Below are 16,811 nucleotides of genomic sequence, written 5' to 3' on the forward strand. Positions count from 1 at the left end.
ATTTGCAGTTTTTGTTTTATTTTTTAACTTTCCATTCAATCACACATGCATCCTTGCAGTTTGTAATGGTCATTCTAATGTAAATGTAAAACATTCTTGGAGTTATATTTAGCTTTTTATGCTTTTTACGTTTGACTTCACAGCACTTAACTTTTTGCACATTTTTGGATTGGATAAAATTCATTATCTTCCTTAAAATTCTACAAACACCCCATAATGACAACTTGACAGAAGTCTGTTTGAAATCTTTGCAAATGTATTAAAAATAATAAACGAAGAAAATCACATGTACATAAGAATTTATGGCCTTTGCCATGACACTCAAAATCGAGCTCTGGTGGATCCTGTTTCCACTGTTCATCATTGAGCTGTTTCTACTACGTGATAGAGTCCACCTGTGGGAAATTCAGTTTATTGGACATGATTTGGAAAAGCGTAACGTCCCAGAGTTAACGGTGCAATTTAGGGCACAAACCAAGCAATGTCCAAGGAATTGCCTGTAGACTTCCAAGACTGGATTGTATCGAGGCACAGATCTGGGGAAGAGTACAGAAAAATAACTGGTGAAACCCAAACCCTTACAGACAACAACGGAAGCGAAAGGCAAAATCAGTAACAGACACGCTGATCGTGCGTGATGACAGCACCAGAAGGCCCTGGCGTAGTGCGTAGCGTAACATTCCATTGAGAAGAAGAGGGAAAGATGGCGTCCTCTAACAATCCTCGCAAATTTAGCGAAAAAATCGCTTTGCATAATCAGAAACAGGCGGAAGAGACTGCTGCGTTTGAAGAAGTGATGAAAGACTTGAACATCACCAGAGCTGCACGGGTAAGTCCGAAACACCATGCCTGTTGACGTTTTGTTGCATCGCTGTTTGGCAGCTAACGAACGCTGCGGAGATAAATCTGGACGTTAGGATGCCAACTAGCGAAAGTTAAAACAAGCGTCCTTTGCTGCATCAGTGCAATCCCCAAAAATGTGTTTTTTTTTTTCTCGGGCTTCTTAAAAATATCGTTTCTTATTCGGGTACAACATGTGCCACGTTAACTGTCGCTGCTAGCTTGCTGGCGCTTTGAATAATAAGCACCTGTGCTCAGTCTATGGGTGGTTTGAGCAGCTGTCATTCCGTTAGCAAACAAATAGTCTTCACATGAAGCTACAGAACTGTATGGCAACATTTTTGTAACATAAGCCGATGGGTAATAAATTGCAGCGAAATGTAATAGAGTGTCAAGTTTACGCTTGATAGCCAGTCAGATGTTGACCAGCCTGTCCAGATGTGACATTTTCCCCCGTTAACCATGTTGTTACTATTAACGTGTAGAGTTACTCGTTACATTAAGTTGGTCGGTAGCATATGAGGCAGAATTTGATCAGTACGCATTAAATGTATGGAAACTAAAGTTAGCTGAACGACGCACATGTTTTTTATATTTACTAGCTCCATCTCTAAAGGATTAATTTTAGTTCACTTACTTTTGTTACCTTTAACTCAGCTAACTTGGGCAACTTACTGCTGTTTCAACCAAAGTAACGGAAACCATTACCTTAAGTATCGCATTAGTTTAAGGTAATTAAATAGTTTTACATTATTATATAGCACAAAACAATGCTGTTGCTCAAGTTAAAGAATTAAAAACCCAAAATCATAACTTATTTTATCATCAAAGTAATTTATTAGCACAAGTGGCAATGGACCCAGCTTGTTCTAAGGACACTTTAATCTTACTCAATTATAATACTGCACGTTTTAAACCATCACTCGGGCATGTTCAATAAAAACAAAAACAAATCATATTTGCATATTTTTAAAAAATGAATTATAGGCAAAAATTAGTGTAATTATTATTTGCAGCTTTAATACTATATAAATGATCTAAAAGTAAAAAAAATTACCATTACAATTTCCTCAAATCAAAATGTTCGTATTTGACCAATTTATATAAACAAGACACACAGTAAACAATGATGATTATATGAAACAGAGGAAATGGGTTTTCAAGCATGAGCAATATTTGGCTTTTTCATTTAAAGAAATTACTAGAACAATTAATCAGTTATCACAGTTCTGTCAATTTATCATCAACTAGCATTATTAGCCATTAACCACAAAATGGACTGACAGGAAACATTTCGGATAATTGTTGCTCTATTACTGGAGATGCTGTCCATTTACCGAATGCTGCATCAGTGTAAATCTGAGTTTTACTGTTATTTACTGCAGGGAAAAAAAATAACTGCCCAGTGTTGTGGTTGATGTCAAATATTTTTTATGTTGCCATCCAAGCATTAATTCATTGCATTTGTACAGGTCATCATCAATCTTATTACAGTTTAACAAAATGTATCTGTAATAAGTATCCTGTTCGTAATTACATACATGATTGTTGTGGCTAATATACTTGCTGTGATACATGGAAAGTCTGACTATAATTACACCAGCTGTTAATCAGGTGTTATTCACATCAGGTGATGTGATTTGTTTATTTGCTGTGAACGATGTTGTCTACATCTCAGTTGTTCATGAAACAGCCACATCTGCCTCATTGTCTCATCATGTTTCATCTGTCAGTTAATGAGTTCATTAATCTTTCACCACTGTGGCCTGGCAGGCTTCATTCATTTTTAGCATCACTTCGTTTGTGAATCAGATCAATCATTCACTCAGGCTTTCATGCAATTTTACTTTGCACAGTTGCAGTTACAGAAGACCCAGTATTTGCAACTAGGGCAGAATCGTGGACAGTACTATGGAGGCTCACTGCCCAATGTCAATCAGATTGGAAATGGCAACATTGACCTGCCTTTTCAGGTGAGCCCTTAGCCTCTCTCGGCTGGTAAATCAATGGTTTGTTCTCGAGCAGTGTACCTTTTTAGCTGTTGATGGCAATATTGGACATACACAGGTTGCAGGTATTGTAGTTTTGGTAAAAGATTGGCTCAAATTATGCATTTGTTATTCAAAAAAGCAAGGTCTGCAGGCTTAGCTTAGGCTTTAACGGTAAAGTGCTCCGAAATGACCAGCTGGTTAAAGCTGCAAGTTGATGTCAAGTTTTATCTTGGGTGAGCAGTGAAAGGAAGCCAAATGGGTATGCCAAGGCATACTAGTTCTACCCTGCGGTGTAATTTGGTTACTAAATTTTAATATATATCATTGCTTGTCATGGCTTTCCATCTTTAAATGCATTTGCCAACTCGAGCATCAATTTGGGGGGGCCCATGGCTTGTTTCATTTTGAAAGAAACACATTTGCACCATTAATCCTATAACATTTTCCTAAGACGTAGTTTTGTTGTGCAAGTCGTGTATTTTGGCCTCATTCACCTGGTTGTTGACTCTAGAATTCTGTGCTGGACACCAGTCGGACAACCAGGCACCACGGGCTGGTAGACCGCGTTTACCGTGACCGGAACCGCATCACTTCTCCTCACCGCCGGCCGCTGTCAATAGACAAACATGGGCGCCAGATATCCTTTATTTTGCAACATGTGTGGAGGTTTGGAGAGGAGGTTTTGACCTAACTTGTTTATGCTCCTTGTTCATGCATTCAGATGGGCGAGCCCACCTAGTTTACTAATTATGTTTAAACCCACCATTGGTATTAGGGACCGAAATGACTTGAGGAAAGCTTGCAAGTTAAAGTGTTTAGATTTACCTTTCGCAGAGAGTGTGCACACCATGATTTCACACACAGAAACAGACCAATTGGAGATACATTAGTTTACGGTTGAAATAACAAATAAGTTTGAAATGTATTTTAATTTCAGTAAGGGGATATGGAGCTAATCCTCAGACTCGGAACTTTTGATCTACAGCTAGATAGATGAGGGTGGATCTGTTTAGAAAGATTTCCCAGCATAATATGTCCACATAACACATAAAAACCCAGCAGATGTGGTGATAGTAAACTATCATTTCACAGTACAGCATTGGTCAACAGATTGTTTGTTTCACCACATGTACTAGGGGCTTAAAGTAACCGTACAATATGAGACAGTGTTGTTGCCCTCCTGTTGACAGGATTATTCTTAGAAATGTGTTCCACCCTTGGATAACAAGACACTGACTGAAGCCTTTTTCTGTGTAATTGGATCGTAGGGACACTTGTGTTTGGTCATTTATTATGCATCAAGTCTATTAGGTTTATTCAGCCAAGAGGCATGAAAGTAAGGATTAGCTCAGATCAGTTTTTTTTATCTAGTCTGCCTTATTACCTTAACTAAAATAACATTGACAGCTGTCCTTACAGCTCAGTTTACCTCTCCCCACCACCAGACACTAGCTGGAGAAGGTAAGCCACCTCCCTTTGTCAATTTGCCAAAATGATAACAAGGTTACATGACCAATTAGAACTTAGTTTAATTACAAGCTTTTGTTTATTATGCATCTGTTTTGTTTCAAAGTGTCTGAAACCAACCAACAGAAAGAAGGACATACACTGTCTATAGGATGAGAAACAATCATTTATAACAGGGTGTGTCTTGATAACAGGGATGCAGTAGCATTGGCATTCTGCCCTCAATAGAGATTTCGCAGTGATTTTGCTGACGTCTCTTATTTTTTTTTATTTTTTTTTTTAATATACAGGACAAATTCGGACTCTGCCCTACACCAGAGTGCCATGAATCGCAAACCCCAGGAAGTGTTTGCAGGTGGATCACAGGAGCTGCAGCCTAAACGAGGTAACAGAAGATGATCCTGTTCCTAATAACCTAGGTTGCTTGAATTTATTAATGTGCAGTGTGCTAATGCAGGTGGTAAAACTTTAGTAACACCAAAGAGTTGATGTCACAAAGAAGTCAGTGTAGACTACTATAAGTGAAATATTTATAGAGGAAATGGATACTGATCTTAGGAAAGCACTACAGCGTCCTGCTGCAATTCTGCAGAGAAGTAACTTCCCTGACTGCAGCTGACTTATGCTGATCTACAGAGGGGGCTCAATAATTCACTGATTATCCATGGATTATTGTCTTTTTTTATGTGTGAGGCTCTGATATAATAAAACCAAGATTGGCTGGGATCCACTCAGTCTGTCTGTTGGTCACCCTGCTATTTTTAGAGAGTCAGGAATCTGGTGCACAGCACTATATTTTGCATGACTGGCTGGGATATTCATGACTAATTTCTTGCACTGATTTGAATTTTTATGTATTTGTCATAGCAAGCGACTGTTTTGCTGTTTCACTAATCAGTACTGCTGCTAACAGTGCCCGGGACAGAAAATTCAGAGTCCAGTGGAGACAAGGATGTGCAGAAACAGTTGTGGGATGACAAGAAGGTACTGATGGGAGAGGGGAGGGTTACAACGTGTACACTTTTTCTGAAGACTTTTAGCTCACCATTATGCTTTCCTTTCAGGAGGATTCATCAAAGCCCAATACATGTGATGTACCTGGAATAAAGTGAGTGGCTTAAATATAGCAGTTAATTGTTCTATGTAGTGAAACATCGTTAGTGTGTAGCTGCCTGTCAGTCACACAGCCATAAATAAGTCATGCTGTAAATCTGTAAATGAACTGAAGGAAAACAGCTTGTCTTGGTACAGTGCACATTAAACATGCCGGAAATACGCATGAACATGTTTCCTTTAGTCATATAGTAAGAGTCACTCTGGTGCAATCCCACACAGTTTAAAGGAAAAATGTAGTGATCAGGGTAGTCAGCTATTTTTGGAGTTATGGACACTTTCATGTTATCTTGATTATCAAGATTATAAAAAACGCTATAGGGACACTTTTGGGTGGCAGAAAACAAATCTGTCCATCCATTATCTTTAACAGTTTATCCTGGTCAGGGTTGTGGAGGGCTGGGTGCTATCCCAGGGTTCACCATGTACAGGTCGCCAGTCTATTTCAGAGCAGACTCAGAGACCGACAGAGACAACCATTCACACTCAGATTCCCACCTATGGACAATTTTTAATGTCACTAATTAACCTAACATGTATGTCTTTGGATTATGGGAAGAAACCGGAATGTCCGGAGGAAACATGCAAACTCCATTCAGAACAGCTGCAGCTGTCAGAGAAATTGATTCATTAATATTCTAAGATGGATGGGAATTTTCATTCTATTTTGCTTCATAAAAAGTTCACTACTAATATGGAGATGAATGGAGCCCTAAAAATCTGGCTGTCAGATATTAACCTGCTATTCATGTGTAGTATACCTGAGTTTATGGACTTCTGTTCACATGAACAGAAAAAAAAATTGCAGGTTCTGGTTTGTGTGTTGCATTTGGTCTGTGTGTTATGTTCCTCAAGAATGATGAAACCTTTCTTTTGGTTTAGTATATTCCCATCGCCAGACCAGGAATTGAACCCAGCTGTGCTCCCAGCTGCACACAATACCGGTGGTTCATTGCCGGATCTGACCAACATCCAGTTCCCTCCTCCACTGTCCACCCCACTGGACCCAGAGGACACCTTTCCTTCTCTCGGCTCATCCAATAGCACAGGCAGCCTGACAACCAACCTCACCCACCTGGGCATCAGCGCTGCCAGCCATGGTAATAACGTCTATTTCATGCCCCTTAAGTGGGAAGAAGAGGTCGGTTTAACAATTGAGAGTGATAGATATTGACCATTTTATGAGTTTGAATAGTGTTGTAGCTGGTATGTATGCAACATATCCCATTTCAGACATGCACAGGAATTCTGACTTTATCCTGACTTTGTCAGAAGAGTGTGTATGTGTGAGGGCAAATGTTGGCGTGAAATGCTGATGACATTATCTGGACTTTATCCTTCGAGTTCCCTAAGTGCAATGTTCGTATTATGTGGGTGAGCTTGCACGTGCAGCACACTGCTCTGGTCTGAATCGTAGGGTTGATTACAAGCGACTGGCTGTGTTGATCACTCAACTGTAGTTGACTGATGGAACATTTAATTTTTTTATTAGATTCACAACTCCAGTCTGCCGTAAACAAAAGTTTTCTAATATGCTGTGCCCCCTTGATCGAGCGCAGAAATTAGCGGTTTTCACACGTGCCCCAGTAACAACCGTCCTCACGTCTCCCGCTGTGTGTTATATGTCAGAAACACCACTCCAGACAATATCCATGGGTTAATTCTCCTAAAATTGTCCAGAGTTCATATGCGAAAAAGGCTATAGTCTTATTTGAAAAAGCCACAAAGTTGTAGAAGATATGAAAGCTAGAAGCTGGTACTTTAACATTGGTCGTGTTTACTTGCATTGAAGTTATGGGATTATGCACCAAGTAATTTTCTCAAATGCCAGAAAATAGCAGGACATAATTCTGCGCTCATGTTATAGCTCTTCTGAAAACACATCCTGTGTTTAGTCTGGATCAGCAGGCTGCCGGCTGCCATGTACTTTCCGATAGCTTGGCCTTTCTGAGCAGGCAATCGGTGTGGCTCAGCAGCATAACTTAGTCAGAGCCTGTCATACTTGACGTGGAAAACCCCAAGTGTCATGTTAGAGATTTATGAAAGCACAAATAGTCACATGCTGTTTTACTATCAATATCCCAAACATACTCAAATACTTAAAGTTTGATTGAACACTTAACTGTAAAATTGTTTGTGATTTCAGATTCCTTACTTGATTACTTGTTAGGTCGGTGGGTTTACGGCCTGACTCCACATGTCCATTTGTTGAAGTGTCCCTGGGCAACCAAACTGCCCAACCACAGCTGTTGAGATTACATAAGCCAATGCATCTCTGAGCACTGGTCCCAATCGCACTAAAGGTGGCACACAATAACAGACTGGACAAACTAATAAGGAGGGCTGGTTCTGTTCTGGGGGAGGAGCTGGACCTTCTGCATGTTGTGGCTGAGAGGAGAATGTTGTCCAAACACCTCTCAATCCTGGACAGTCCCTCCCACCTACTCCACTGTATGCTGGCTGCACAGAGGCTGATCACTCAAGTGTTCCACAGAAAGCCACAGGAGATCTTTTCTCCCAGTGGACATTAAACTGTTCAACTCGTCCACCTTGTGTAAAAAGAGAGACTGAACGGTCAAAATGGACAAATTGTTTTTTTTATTTCATTTATGTTTACTCCTAGCTGTGGTTTTTCTTACTTATTGTCCAGTAGTTTGTACTTGTAGTTGTTTATTGTCTTAGGTTAGTGGAAGTTTTTTCCTTTTTGTATTTTTCATGTAGAGAGCAGGAGAGGAGGTTTGTGTCAGGAATGGCTTCCTTCTTTGCCAAATCAACACGTGGACCTCATTAATAATTGGATGGGGAAAAAAAAAAAACAATCCACTCAATTGTGCCAGAAATGTTCTGATTCTAATAGAAGAGATATTGAACTTTATAGACTGTCAATTATTCAATGATCAAAATAGATTCAAATGAAAATATTTTTAAATACTTTCACAGAAGAGATTTTAGATTAACCACAGAAAATGTAATTTTATAATTGTATTTCATTGCTTGACAGCCAAAGTCTTAAATCTTGACTTGTATTTATACAGAAGTCAGTATTATGCTTGAATGTAGCCATTAATGACATCAATTGTATGTCTGTTTGCTTCCCAGGGATCCCCACTTCTTCTCAGCCCACCATGACTGTAACAGCACAGCGCCGGCAACCACCCGTGGTCCCGCTCACACTCACCTCTGACCTTCATCTCCAACAGTCCCCACAGCAGCTCTCGCCAACCCTTTCCTCACCTGTTAATATCACACAGGTAAGGGCTAACCTCATAATGTAACTAGTACCCTGAGCGGCCAGGCACCATAATGGAGATGGTTTGTCTTAAACACCATGATTCCTTTTTCTGCTGGCTAAGAAGCAGTTAACAAAGGCTTACAATAATTTCTTTATACTATTAGCTGTGCTCTATGACATGTGGTCTGTGTGGTTCTTTTATAACAGTGGAATAACAGCTGAATAATTACACTTAAAACCAAAGTTCATATGCGTCTTTCCCCAGGCTGTGCCAACAGAGGCATTGACCTTGGAGCAGCAGCTCGCCCAGTACCCCCTCTTCAACCAGCTGACTGCTCAGGCCCAGGCTCAGCTGCTCAACGACCTCCAAAAGCAGCAGCAGGCTCTGACACAGGGTATCCACCTCATTACTTTGCCAACTCCTCCCTCCACTGGTACAGGCACAGTCAGCAGCCCATCCCCAGACAACCAGAGCCAGACAATCAGCGTTAGCTCGGTAAGAAACCAGGAAGTCTACTCAGAAAGTGGAAGCAAAAATTCAAATTTCTAATGAAATGCCTTGGGATTATCGTTGTCATTTTCTTAATCAATCATATTGTCCTTGATCACCATACCAGCACTCGATCTTCTCTCCTCATGTTTGGTTAGTTGTCAGCCTGCAGCCTGAATTCACTCAATCGTTGGTATCGTATACAGTATCTCTGTTGTTCAAATGAATCCAGCCTGCAGGCTGACAACTAACCAAATGTGAGGAAAGAAGATTCATTGTTGGTGTAAGGATTGCTGTGGTGATTGTGGGCAATACAATTTATTTAGAAAATGACTGAAGTTATCCTTTAAGCTTTGATTCATTTTGTTACTCTTCTTAAAGATCTACACTCACTAAGTCATTTTCTACAATAACTTTTGACTATCATATACTTTACTATTTGTTTATAGTTAATGTGCCTCTTTGATACTTGCAGGTCTTTTAATATTCTTCTCATTGGAAGCTGTTTTCAGCTTTTGTGTGATATACGGCATTTGGGATGTAGCTGGTTGAATTAGTGTGCTCCGTTAAAGCAAGGCAATTGCCGATATGAGTTTATCACATACTGAAATACACCTTTGACCATTAACTATTTAATTGTACTAGGATAAGCAAATTTTAGTGTTCTACAGTCACTTATTCCAGAAATATAGACAAACTGGCGAGCATTGTCCCACAGTATATCTGGTGGTAATTGGTAATTCCCACCTACATGTATACACTCTATTTATAATGAGCAGATTGTTGACCGATGCATCATCCTGTTGTTTTAGATTTATGTGCGATAGGCATTAAGCTTAGTTCTACAGTAGCTAACCCTCTTCCCTCCAACAGTACCGCAATCAGACTGGCTCTCCAGCCACTCAGTCTCCAACCTCCCCAGTCTCCAATCAAGGCTTCTCCCCTGGCGGCTCACCTCAAGTAAGGGCCCACCCACTGAGCTAGCTGCTGTTTGGGGAAGTGGTTTTGCACCTTGGGGAAAGCTAAATGTAGATGCTTTAGGCTGCTTTTCATTCCGTGTCAGCAGTTAACCAATCATTGTGTCCACAGCTGCATAACTCATCTCTTCATTACCACTGTTGCTGTTCACTGTGTGCACGACAACATGACAACAGTTTGTTGATGTAGGCCCTGACCATCCGTACGTAATTCGATATAACAGAGTTTAAAAGAAAGGTTTTAGTTCACCATAGAAATTTTTAAAAGTATATTCCCGTAAATTAAATAATATTAAATTAAACAGACAACAAATATCTGAAAAGTGTTCCACAGGGCTGAGTAAACTGTAAAGTTACCACTGGGCTAAATATAGAATAACCCTGACTAAAACTTGTCCCCCTTCTGCAACTTCAGTTTTGAAGAAAAATACCCTTTGAGGTGAGGAATCACATTTGCCCTTATCCTGTTGGAACAGTGTCCCTGAGATATCAGTAATCTGAAGGCCAGGTATTTATTGATACTTTTAGATGTCTGCATGGGTATATGACATAAATTTCATCCCCTTCCAAGATGGACAAAATTGGTTTGGGTGTGGATCTACTGTGCATGTGCCAGAAAAGTAAACGTGACATTGGATTCCTGCATTAAATTATGTATGTATGAATTCTTCTTTTCAACATCCAAATATTGTTTTTTTTTTTTTACTTTCTGCAAATGCTACATACTAAGTAGCTGTTCTTGTAGGTTACTGCTATCCAGAGGTAGCACCATGGTTTGTAGAGCACATGTGTGGAATGTGTCTGTGTGCAAATATAAGTCCAAAAGAGGGCACGCAACATATGGGTTGTGTAGAGAGTTGGATAAACTAAAATAGGAGTGTATCTGTTAATTGGGAAATAACTTTATTTAACTTTTTAAATTCTATTTACATTTATTAGTCATATCCTGACATACTCGGCAGTTAAATTCCTTACATCTGAGAAACACTTTGACATATAGCCGGGACCGGGGATCAAACCACTGATCCTGTGGTCCCTGGACGACTGCCTTACCAACTGAGTTAATTAACTGATTAATATTGACTCTTTCATTATAGTGAAAGTCCAACATTGGGCGTTATTGCTTGTCAGCCTGCAACTAATACAGCTTACAGACGGAGAGACATCAGCGAGTAGGAAATTCATTGTTGGGTGTCTAAATAGGGACTGTTGAAAATGCGCTTAATTTAGAACAGGCGTGGCCAACTTGTTCCTCAAGAGCATTCCTCCTTGCTTTTCCCAAACCTGGATCAGGTGTGTTCATTCAGTCAGAAGCTAGAAGATAATTTTGTGTAGGGATAGTTGGAAAACAAGCAAGTCTGCCTCTCTCGAGGACCGGACTAGGCTGCCCCGATTTGAATTTTTACCAAAGTTACCCTTTCAGATACTGCAAAAATACTTCAAATTCAATATTCTGTGGAAAACCACATAACACTGGGACTCTTGCCTATTAAAAACAAAATTTTTAACAATGCTTTTTCTAGTCTTCACTTTTCTCTCAAGTATACCAGCCTTGGTCATGAAGCCAATTCCTTTTGTTCACTGCTTGCTGTGGTTTTGTGTTTTTGTTATTGCATTGCTGCAATATCAGGTTAACCTGTAACCTCTGTTATTGCGTGTAAAAAGTAGCTGTAGCGCCTGCCAGTTCTGAACTTTCTTTTGCACTTCTCATCCTACAGCATATCCCTGTTGTGGGCAGTATATTTGGTGACTCCTTCTATGATCAGCAGTTGGCGTCGAGGCAGACCAACGCTCTTTCTCACCAGGTGACACAGAACATACAAAGTACTTGCAGGAATGACAAAATTGTTTTTATCAAATCGTGACTTCACGCAGTGTCACAATTCTCTGGTTTCCAGCTGGAGCAATTCAACATGATTGAGAGCCCCATAAGCTCCACCAGCCTTTACAACCAGTGCTCCACCCTCAACTACACACAGGCGGCCATGATGGGCCTCACTGGGAGCAGCCTGCAGGACTCTCAGCAGCTTGGCTACAGTAGCCACAGCAACATTCCCAACATCATCCTAACAGGTAGCAGCGCTATCATGTCTCATATTTCTTGTGCTGAGTTTGACCGTAATCCCACAGGACTCTCAGTAGTTGTCTAAGAATCAACGATGAACTCCTTTGGTCCTTGGATCTTAATGTGTTGTAAAAACTTTCTCCTAATGGGTCTTATTTCAGTCACAGGTGAGTCTCCTCCAAGCCTCTCCAAAGAGCTGACCAACTCTCTGGCGGGTGTTGGTGATGTCAGCTTTGACGCAGATTCTCAGTTTCCTCTGGATGAGTTGAAGATTGACCCACTCACCCTAGATGGACTGCACATGCTCAATGACCCTGACATGGTGCTCACCGACCCTGCTACCGAAGACACGTTCAGGATGGACAGACTGTAACATTAGGCGCTGACTTTGGCCAAGAACAAGAAGGAAAAAAAAAACCACACTAGATGGTGAATGGAGAGAAACCAAGGGAAGGATGAAACCTCTCCCTCGTTGCATGGCCGTCCAGCTGTCCAACCTCACCCTCAACTCTGTGAAGCCCTTTGAAATGATGCGCCACCAAAAGACAACAGGCAAAAAGACATTCAGTGGCTTGCCCGGGAATGGCCTAGCTGTTGTTTTGAATGAGAGTGGTCGCTCAGCGCTTTTGCTAGCCTGCTGTGTTTACAGTGTACCATTACATGCCACATATATTCCAAAAAACGCACATGGTGATTTCTTTCTTTTTTTGTCCTTTTCATATCCACTTTAATATTTGGTTTGTTTATTTGCTCATTGCAGGAAGCTGCTAGGACATTGGGTTAAACCATTCCCATTATAATGGCTGTGGAGAAAAAGGAAAATAACAGCCTGTGTGTTTCTGTCATGCAATCAAATGAACTGGTTTTCCCATCATGCCATAACGGTTTTCTATTTCACACTCAAAGCTTTATTTTTGACAACCAAATGTTATTTTCATTGTGTACTGTATGTTTTCGATGTTTAATGTATTTTTATGTTTTATTTATTTGGTTAAAGATTTTATATATTTCACCTTATTATTTAAATTTGATGCCAAAATGCTCTCTGTAGGCATAGTGTACAATTGCACTGATGTAATTTGTGTCTATTTATTAATTACTGACATTTATATATATATATATGTTTGCAAAGTTACTTGGTAATGAAGGAGTGCAAAACCTCCCCATAGTTGCTCTTTGGTGTTCAATGTGCCATCCTCTAATGTAGACCGTAGTCAACTTTGCCATGCTGCAGCCCAACAAATTCAAATATCATCGTTTTTAACACCACTCAAGAAAATGCTGCGTGCTCCAGAAATGGGTTGATTTTATCCCACTTGGAATTAATTTTTTCCGAGATAATTGTCAGGTATTTCTATTAAGCTAAAAAGCAAGAGAAACACATCCAAATTGACTTTCCGCCGGTGAAAAGCCAGCATATATCCAGCCTCAAGCTGTCTGTTTTTTTAAAAACACACTAAAATCTTAAATCTTTGTAAGTCGTCACTGTGAAAACACCTGATTTTGCCTTACATGAGTATTTTACTGTTAAGTGTCAAATGTGACAACATATTTTCGTAACATACTGTAACATTTTCTTGTACTTGGGAGGAACATAACTTGGTCAGTGATATTTGTGGTTATGTTGTGTAAGGTTTGACAAATCAGTGTACTGTATTTTGTAGCGGTACAGTTTATAGCCAAATTGTTGATGTTTTTTTAAAGTGGAGCAAAAAACAACAAAAAATTCCTATGAAAGGTTTAATGTATTTGAGGAGTGCAATTATGGGGAGGCTTTTGCTCCTTGGCAGGGAAGCTCTAACAAAAATGCTCCTGACTTCTGCTATACCGGTCCTCTGTAACTAAAGTATCACAGATCAAAAAAGATTTAACGGCCTGGAACAGCACCAAGGTCGCCCTTGGTGGCCCAACCCAATGCTCTGTGCCACCAGGCCACTTAACTGAAGTATCACAGAAAATGGGGATTTTAGCAGTACTACAGTACAAGCTGCCAAATGGTTGTTTCCATAAAACACTAAGGAATTTTGAAAAGTAAGGATATTTAGTTTTGAGATAATTAAATGAAGTGCATAAAGGTTTTGTTTACGAATGAGTGAATTTATATAGCTATGTTGTGTGCAATGTTTCCAACAGGATACACAATTCACTAAGCTAGAGGGGTCACAGCAATGTAGAAGAGTTAAAGTTGTTTATACCACCTTCCTGAACAGAGATATGTTTACACAATTTTCCTGTGAAAATGTAGATATTGATATCATCTCTATTGCATCCACAATTAAGCTTTGCACATTTTGGCAAATTCAAATTTAAAATTCAGTAACAGCACATTAGTCTGCCTCTGCCTTTTGTTAGAGTTTCCCTGAGTGTAGGTCTGTGGGATCATGTTTGGTATTTTGTAACATTTGTGTACAGACAGGCTCATTTACTCACCTGAAGCGCTGTTGAAAATAGTTCCCAACCCCACCCCCCACACCCACCCACCCAAAAAGGAATCACGTTTGCTGTACTGCACTCCTCTACTGTCTACTGTACAACTGAAGTGAATTTTGTCCTTCTGCAAAGGTTGTTTGTCTTCAACAGATCTGTGATTCCTATGCAACTGAGATGAAAAAAAAAAAACAACACTTAAAGGAAAAATTCAACTCAGACATTTTATCGTTTGAATACATTTCAGTAGTGAAGCTTGATTTATTCTTCTGAAATTGTGTTTTAATTGAGACCGTTTGGAGTCAGGAGCTCGAGCGAGAGTTGAGATCGGTCAGCTCAGGCTGCTTGTTATTTGCTTTGACGTCTTGTGTGAAGAAACTGTTGAAAGTTAAAACAAAAATTAAAAACAGAATTCTGTTATCTTTCCCTGCAATTGTTGCAAAATACAAAAGACTTTTTGTGTTATATAATGATTGAAAAAATTGATAACAGTTAACATAAAGTTTCTTTTTCAGCCACCAGTAGAGTCGACTAGGTGGATTATTTAATTAATGCAGGTCAGTGAGTGCTGCGCTGTTGCTATGACAATCAACTAGTGAAATCAAACAACATAAATTTTTAAGCCAGAGGAATACCTCAGCACAGAAGAATAAATCCATCTTTACTTTGAAATAATTTTTTGAGTCACTCAGCTTGCCTTTTATTATCGTAGTTAAGGATATTCCTCCTTTTTTTTTTTTTTTAAACAATAACTTTTCACCTCGACACACTGCACCTCTGCCTATTCTACAGTGAATTTCTTCCTGTGTGACTGTTGAACATTGGTGCAAAATCTTTGCTGTAGAAAGAAAACAGTTTCTCTCTAATCCTAAAGAAGCTGATGCCAAACATGATTGACTGCAGTTTCTAAAAATGGGCCTTTGGAAGTAGAAAAAAACACCCAAAAAGGCCCAGAAATGCACAACCAGATGCTGATTTTGTTTATCTAGTGTTGGATTTTGCCTTTAAGTCGTTAAAACAAATGTACAGAACCTAATCTGTGTCTCCAAAGGTTTTTACTTATTTACTTACTTAAAATAAGTGTTGTGTTTGAGCTAAACATCACTGTTGCGTTCCCAATGATGTATGTTTAAACTTTCTTGTCTTTCCTTTGATCCTGCTGATGTCATCCACACTGACCTTGTACATACGCTATAGCTGAAACAAAATGCATGACTAAACTGACAGTCAAAACCTCTAAATGAAGGCCTTCTATAGCTCTGCTGGTTTAATTTGTGTAACATAACAGATATCACAAAGTTTAAAGGGATGCATGTATGGGTTTCTTCTGTGCAACAGTTAAAACTCCTGATAAGTGACTCTCTTACCTCCATCTGTATAATGCTACTTCATGAATGATAAAAGAATGTATTTTTTGTGGCAGTTTCCTAGTTTTCGCCTGTTGCCAAATGTTTTTGGTTCTGGCAGATGGACAGGACTTCAACCCCCCCCCCAAAGAATTGGACTGTAGCTTGTCCCGCTCCTCCTCTTCCTACTGTAGCATTTTGAGTAAACAGTCAAATCCATACAGAAAAAACCTACAGTCGATCCAGCTCCTCCACTCCTGCCTCAACCATTTGGCTTTCTTGAGGAAATGGAAGCAGGTTCTGTCTTGCAGAGATTGGCACGTGCACTGACCATTTGCATAGGTGGATTTGAATCTTCTGAAGCTTCTGCATTACGCAGTCAACTGCATGACGTGATAAACATGAAAGAGCTGATTCTTTTCCCATGTACAGGAATTTATCGCTATGCTGAAGTGGAGTGTGTTTAAAGATATCAGATATGATTGTTTTTTGTTGTTGTTGCCTATCATGTCAGGTTCTGCACTGGTTAGAGTGAAGTTATGTTTGTTCTGTTGTTCTGTTTTGTTTTTTGTGCAATGTTTAGTCCACTAGTTGCTTCGCACTTTATTTGTGACTTCCTGGCTTTTGAGCAGGGACTGTTCTGCCCAACGTGAATGCTGACTGTTTCACACCAGATGTATACTCTGGAGATATTTTCATGTCAAAGAAAAGATGAATTCTCTATTTTCCTTTGTAAACTATATTTTGGCTTGTCTTGTTTTTTATCTGTGAAGATTTTAGGGGATGCAAAACTAGAAAGGGCTTACTCCAGTGCAGCTTGCGCTCACATGTTGGAAAGGAATGGCAGACCGAATGTATTTCTT

The 16,811-nt window shown here is 39.7% G+C and overlaps 1 protein-coding gene across 5 annotated transcripts; it reads left to right on the forward strand.

Moving 5' to 3' along the window:
* Window positions 1–10: 10 nt before the first annotated feature.
* crtc1b (CREB regulated transcription coactivator 1b) lies at window positions 11–16,690 on the forward strand. Of its 5 annotated transcripts, none has more exons than XM_067512642.1 (14): window positions 12–829; window positions 2,697–2,813; window positions 3,343–3,468; window positions 4,231–4,292; window positions 4,589–4,683; window positions 5,197–5,282; window positions 5,363–5,406; window positions 6,294–6,511; window positions 8,511–8,662; window positions 8,909–9,139; window positions 10,007–10,093; window positions 11,829–11,915; window positions 12,009–12,183; window positions 12,343–16,690. In XM_067512642.1, the coding sequence occupies exons 1-14, from the start codon at window positions 704–706 to the stop codon at window positions 12,546–12,548; spliced, it is 1,812 nt and encodes a 603-aa protein (XP_067368743.1). In that variant the 5' UTR covers window positions 12–703; the 3' UTR covers window positions 12,549–16,690. The 5 variants fall into 5 exon arrangements, with proteins under 5 accessions (XP_067368745.1, XP_067368743.1, XP_067368746.1 ...); XM_067512641.1 differs by having other exon boundaries at window positions 14–829; window positions 12,337–16,690; XM_067512643.1 differs by having other exon boundaries at window positions 16–829; window positions 5,212–5,282; window positions 12,337–16,690.
* Window positions 16,691–16,811: the final 121 nt, after the last annotated feature.

This window comes from Channa argus, chromosome 8 (genome assembly GCF_033026475.1).
Source record: "Channa argus isolate prfri chromosome 8, Channa argus male v1.0, whole genome shotgun sequence".
Lineage (NCBI taxonomy): Eukaryota > Metazoa > Chordata > Actinopteri > Anabantiformes > Channidae > Channa > Channa argus.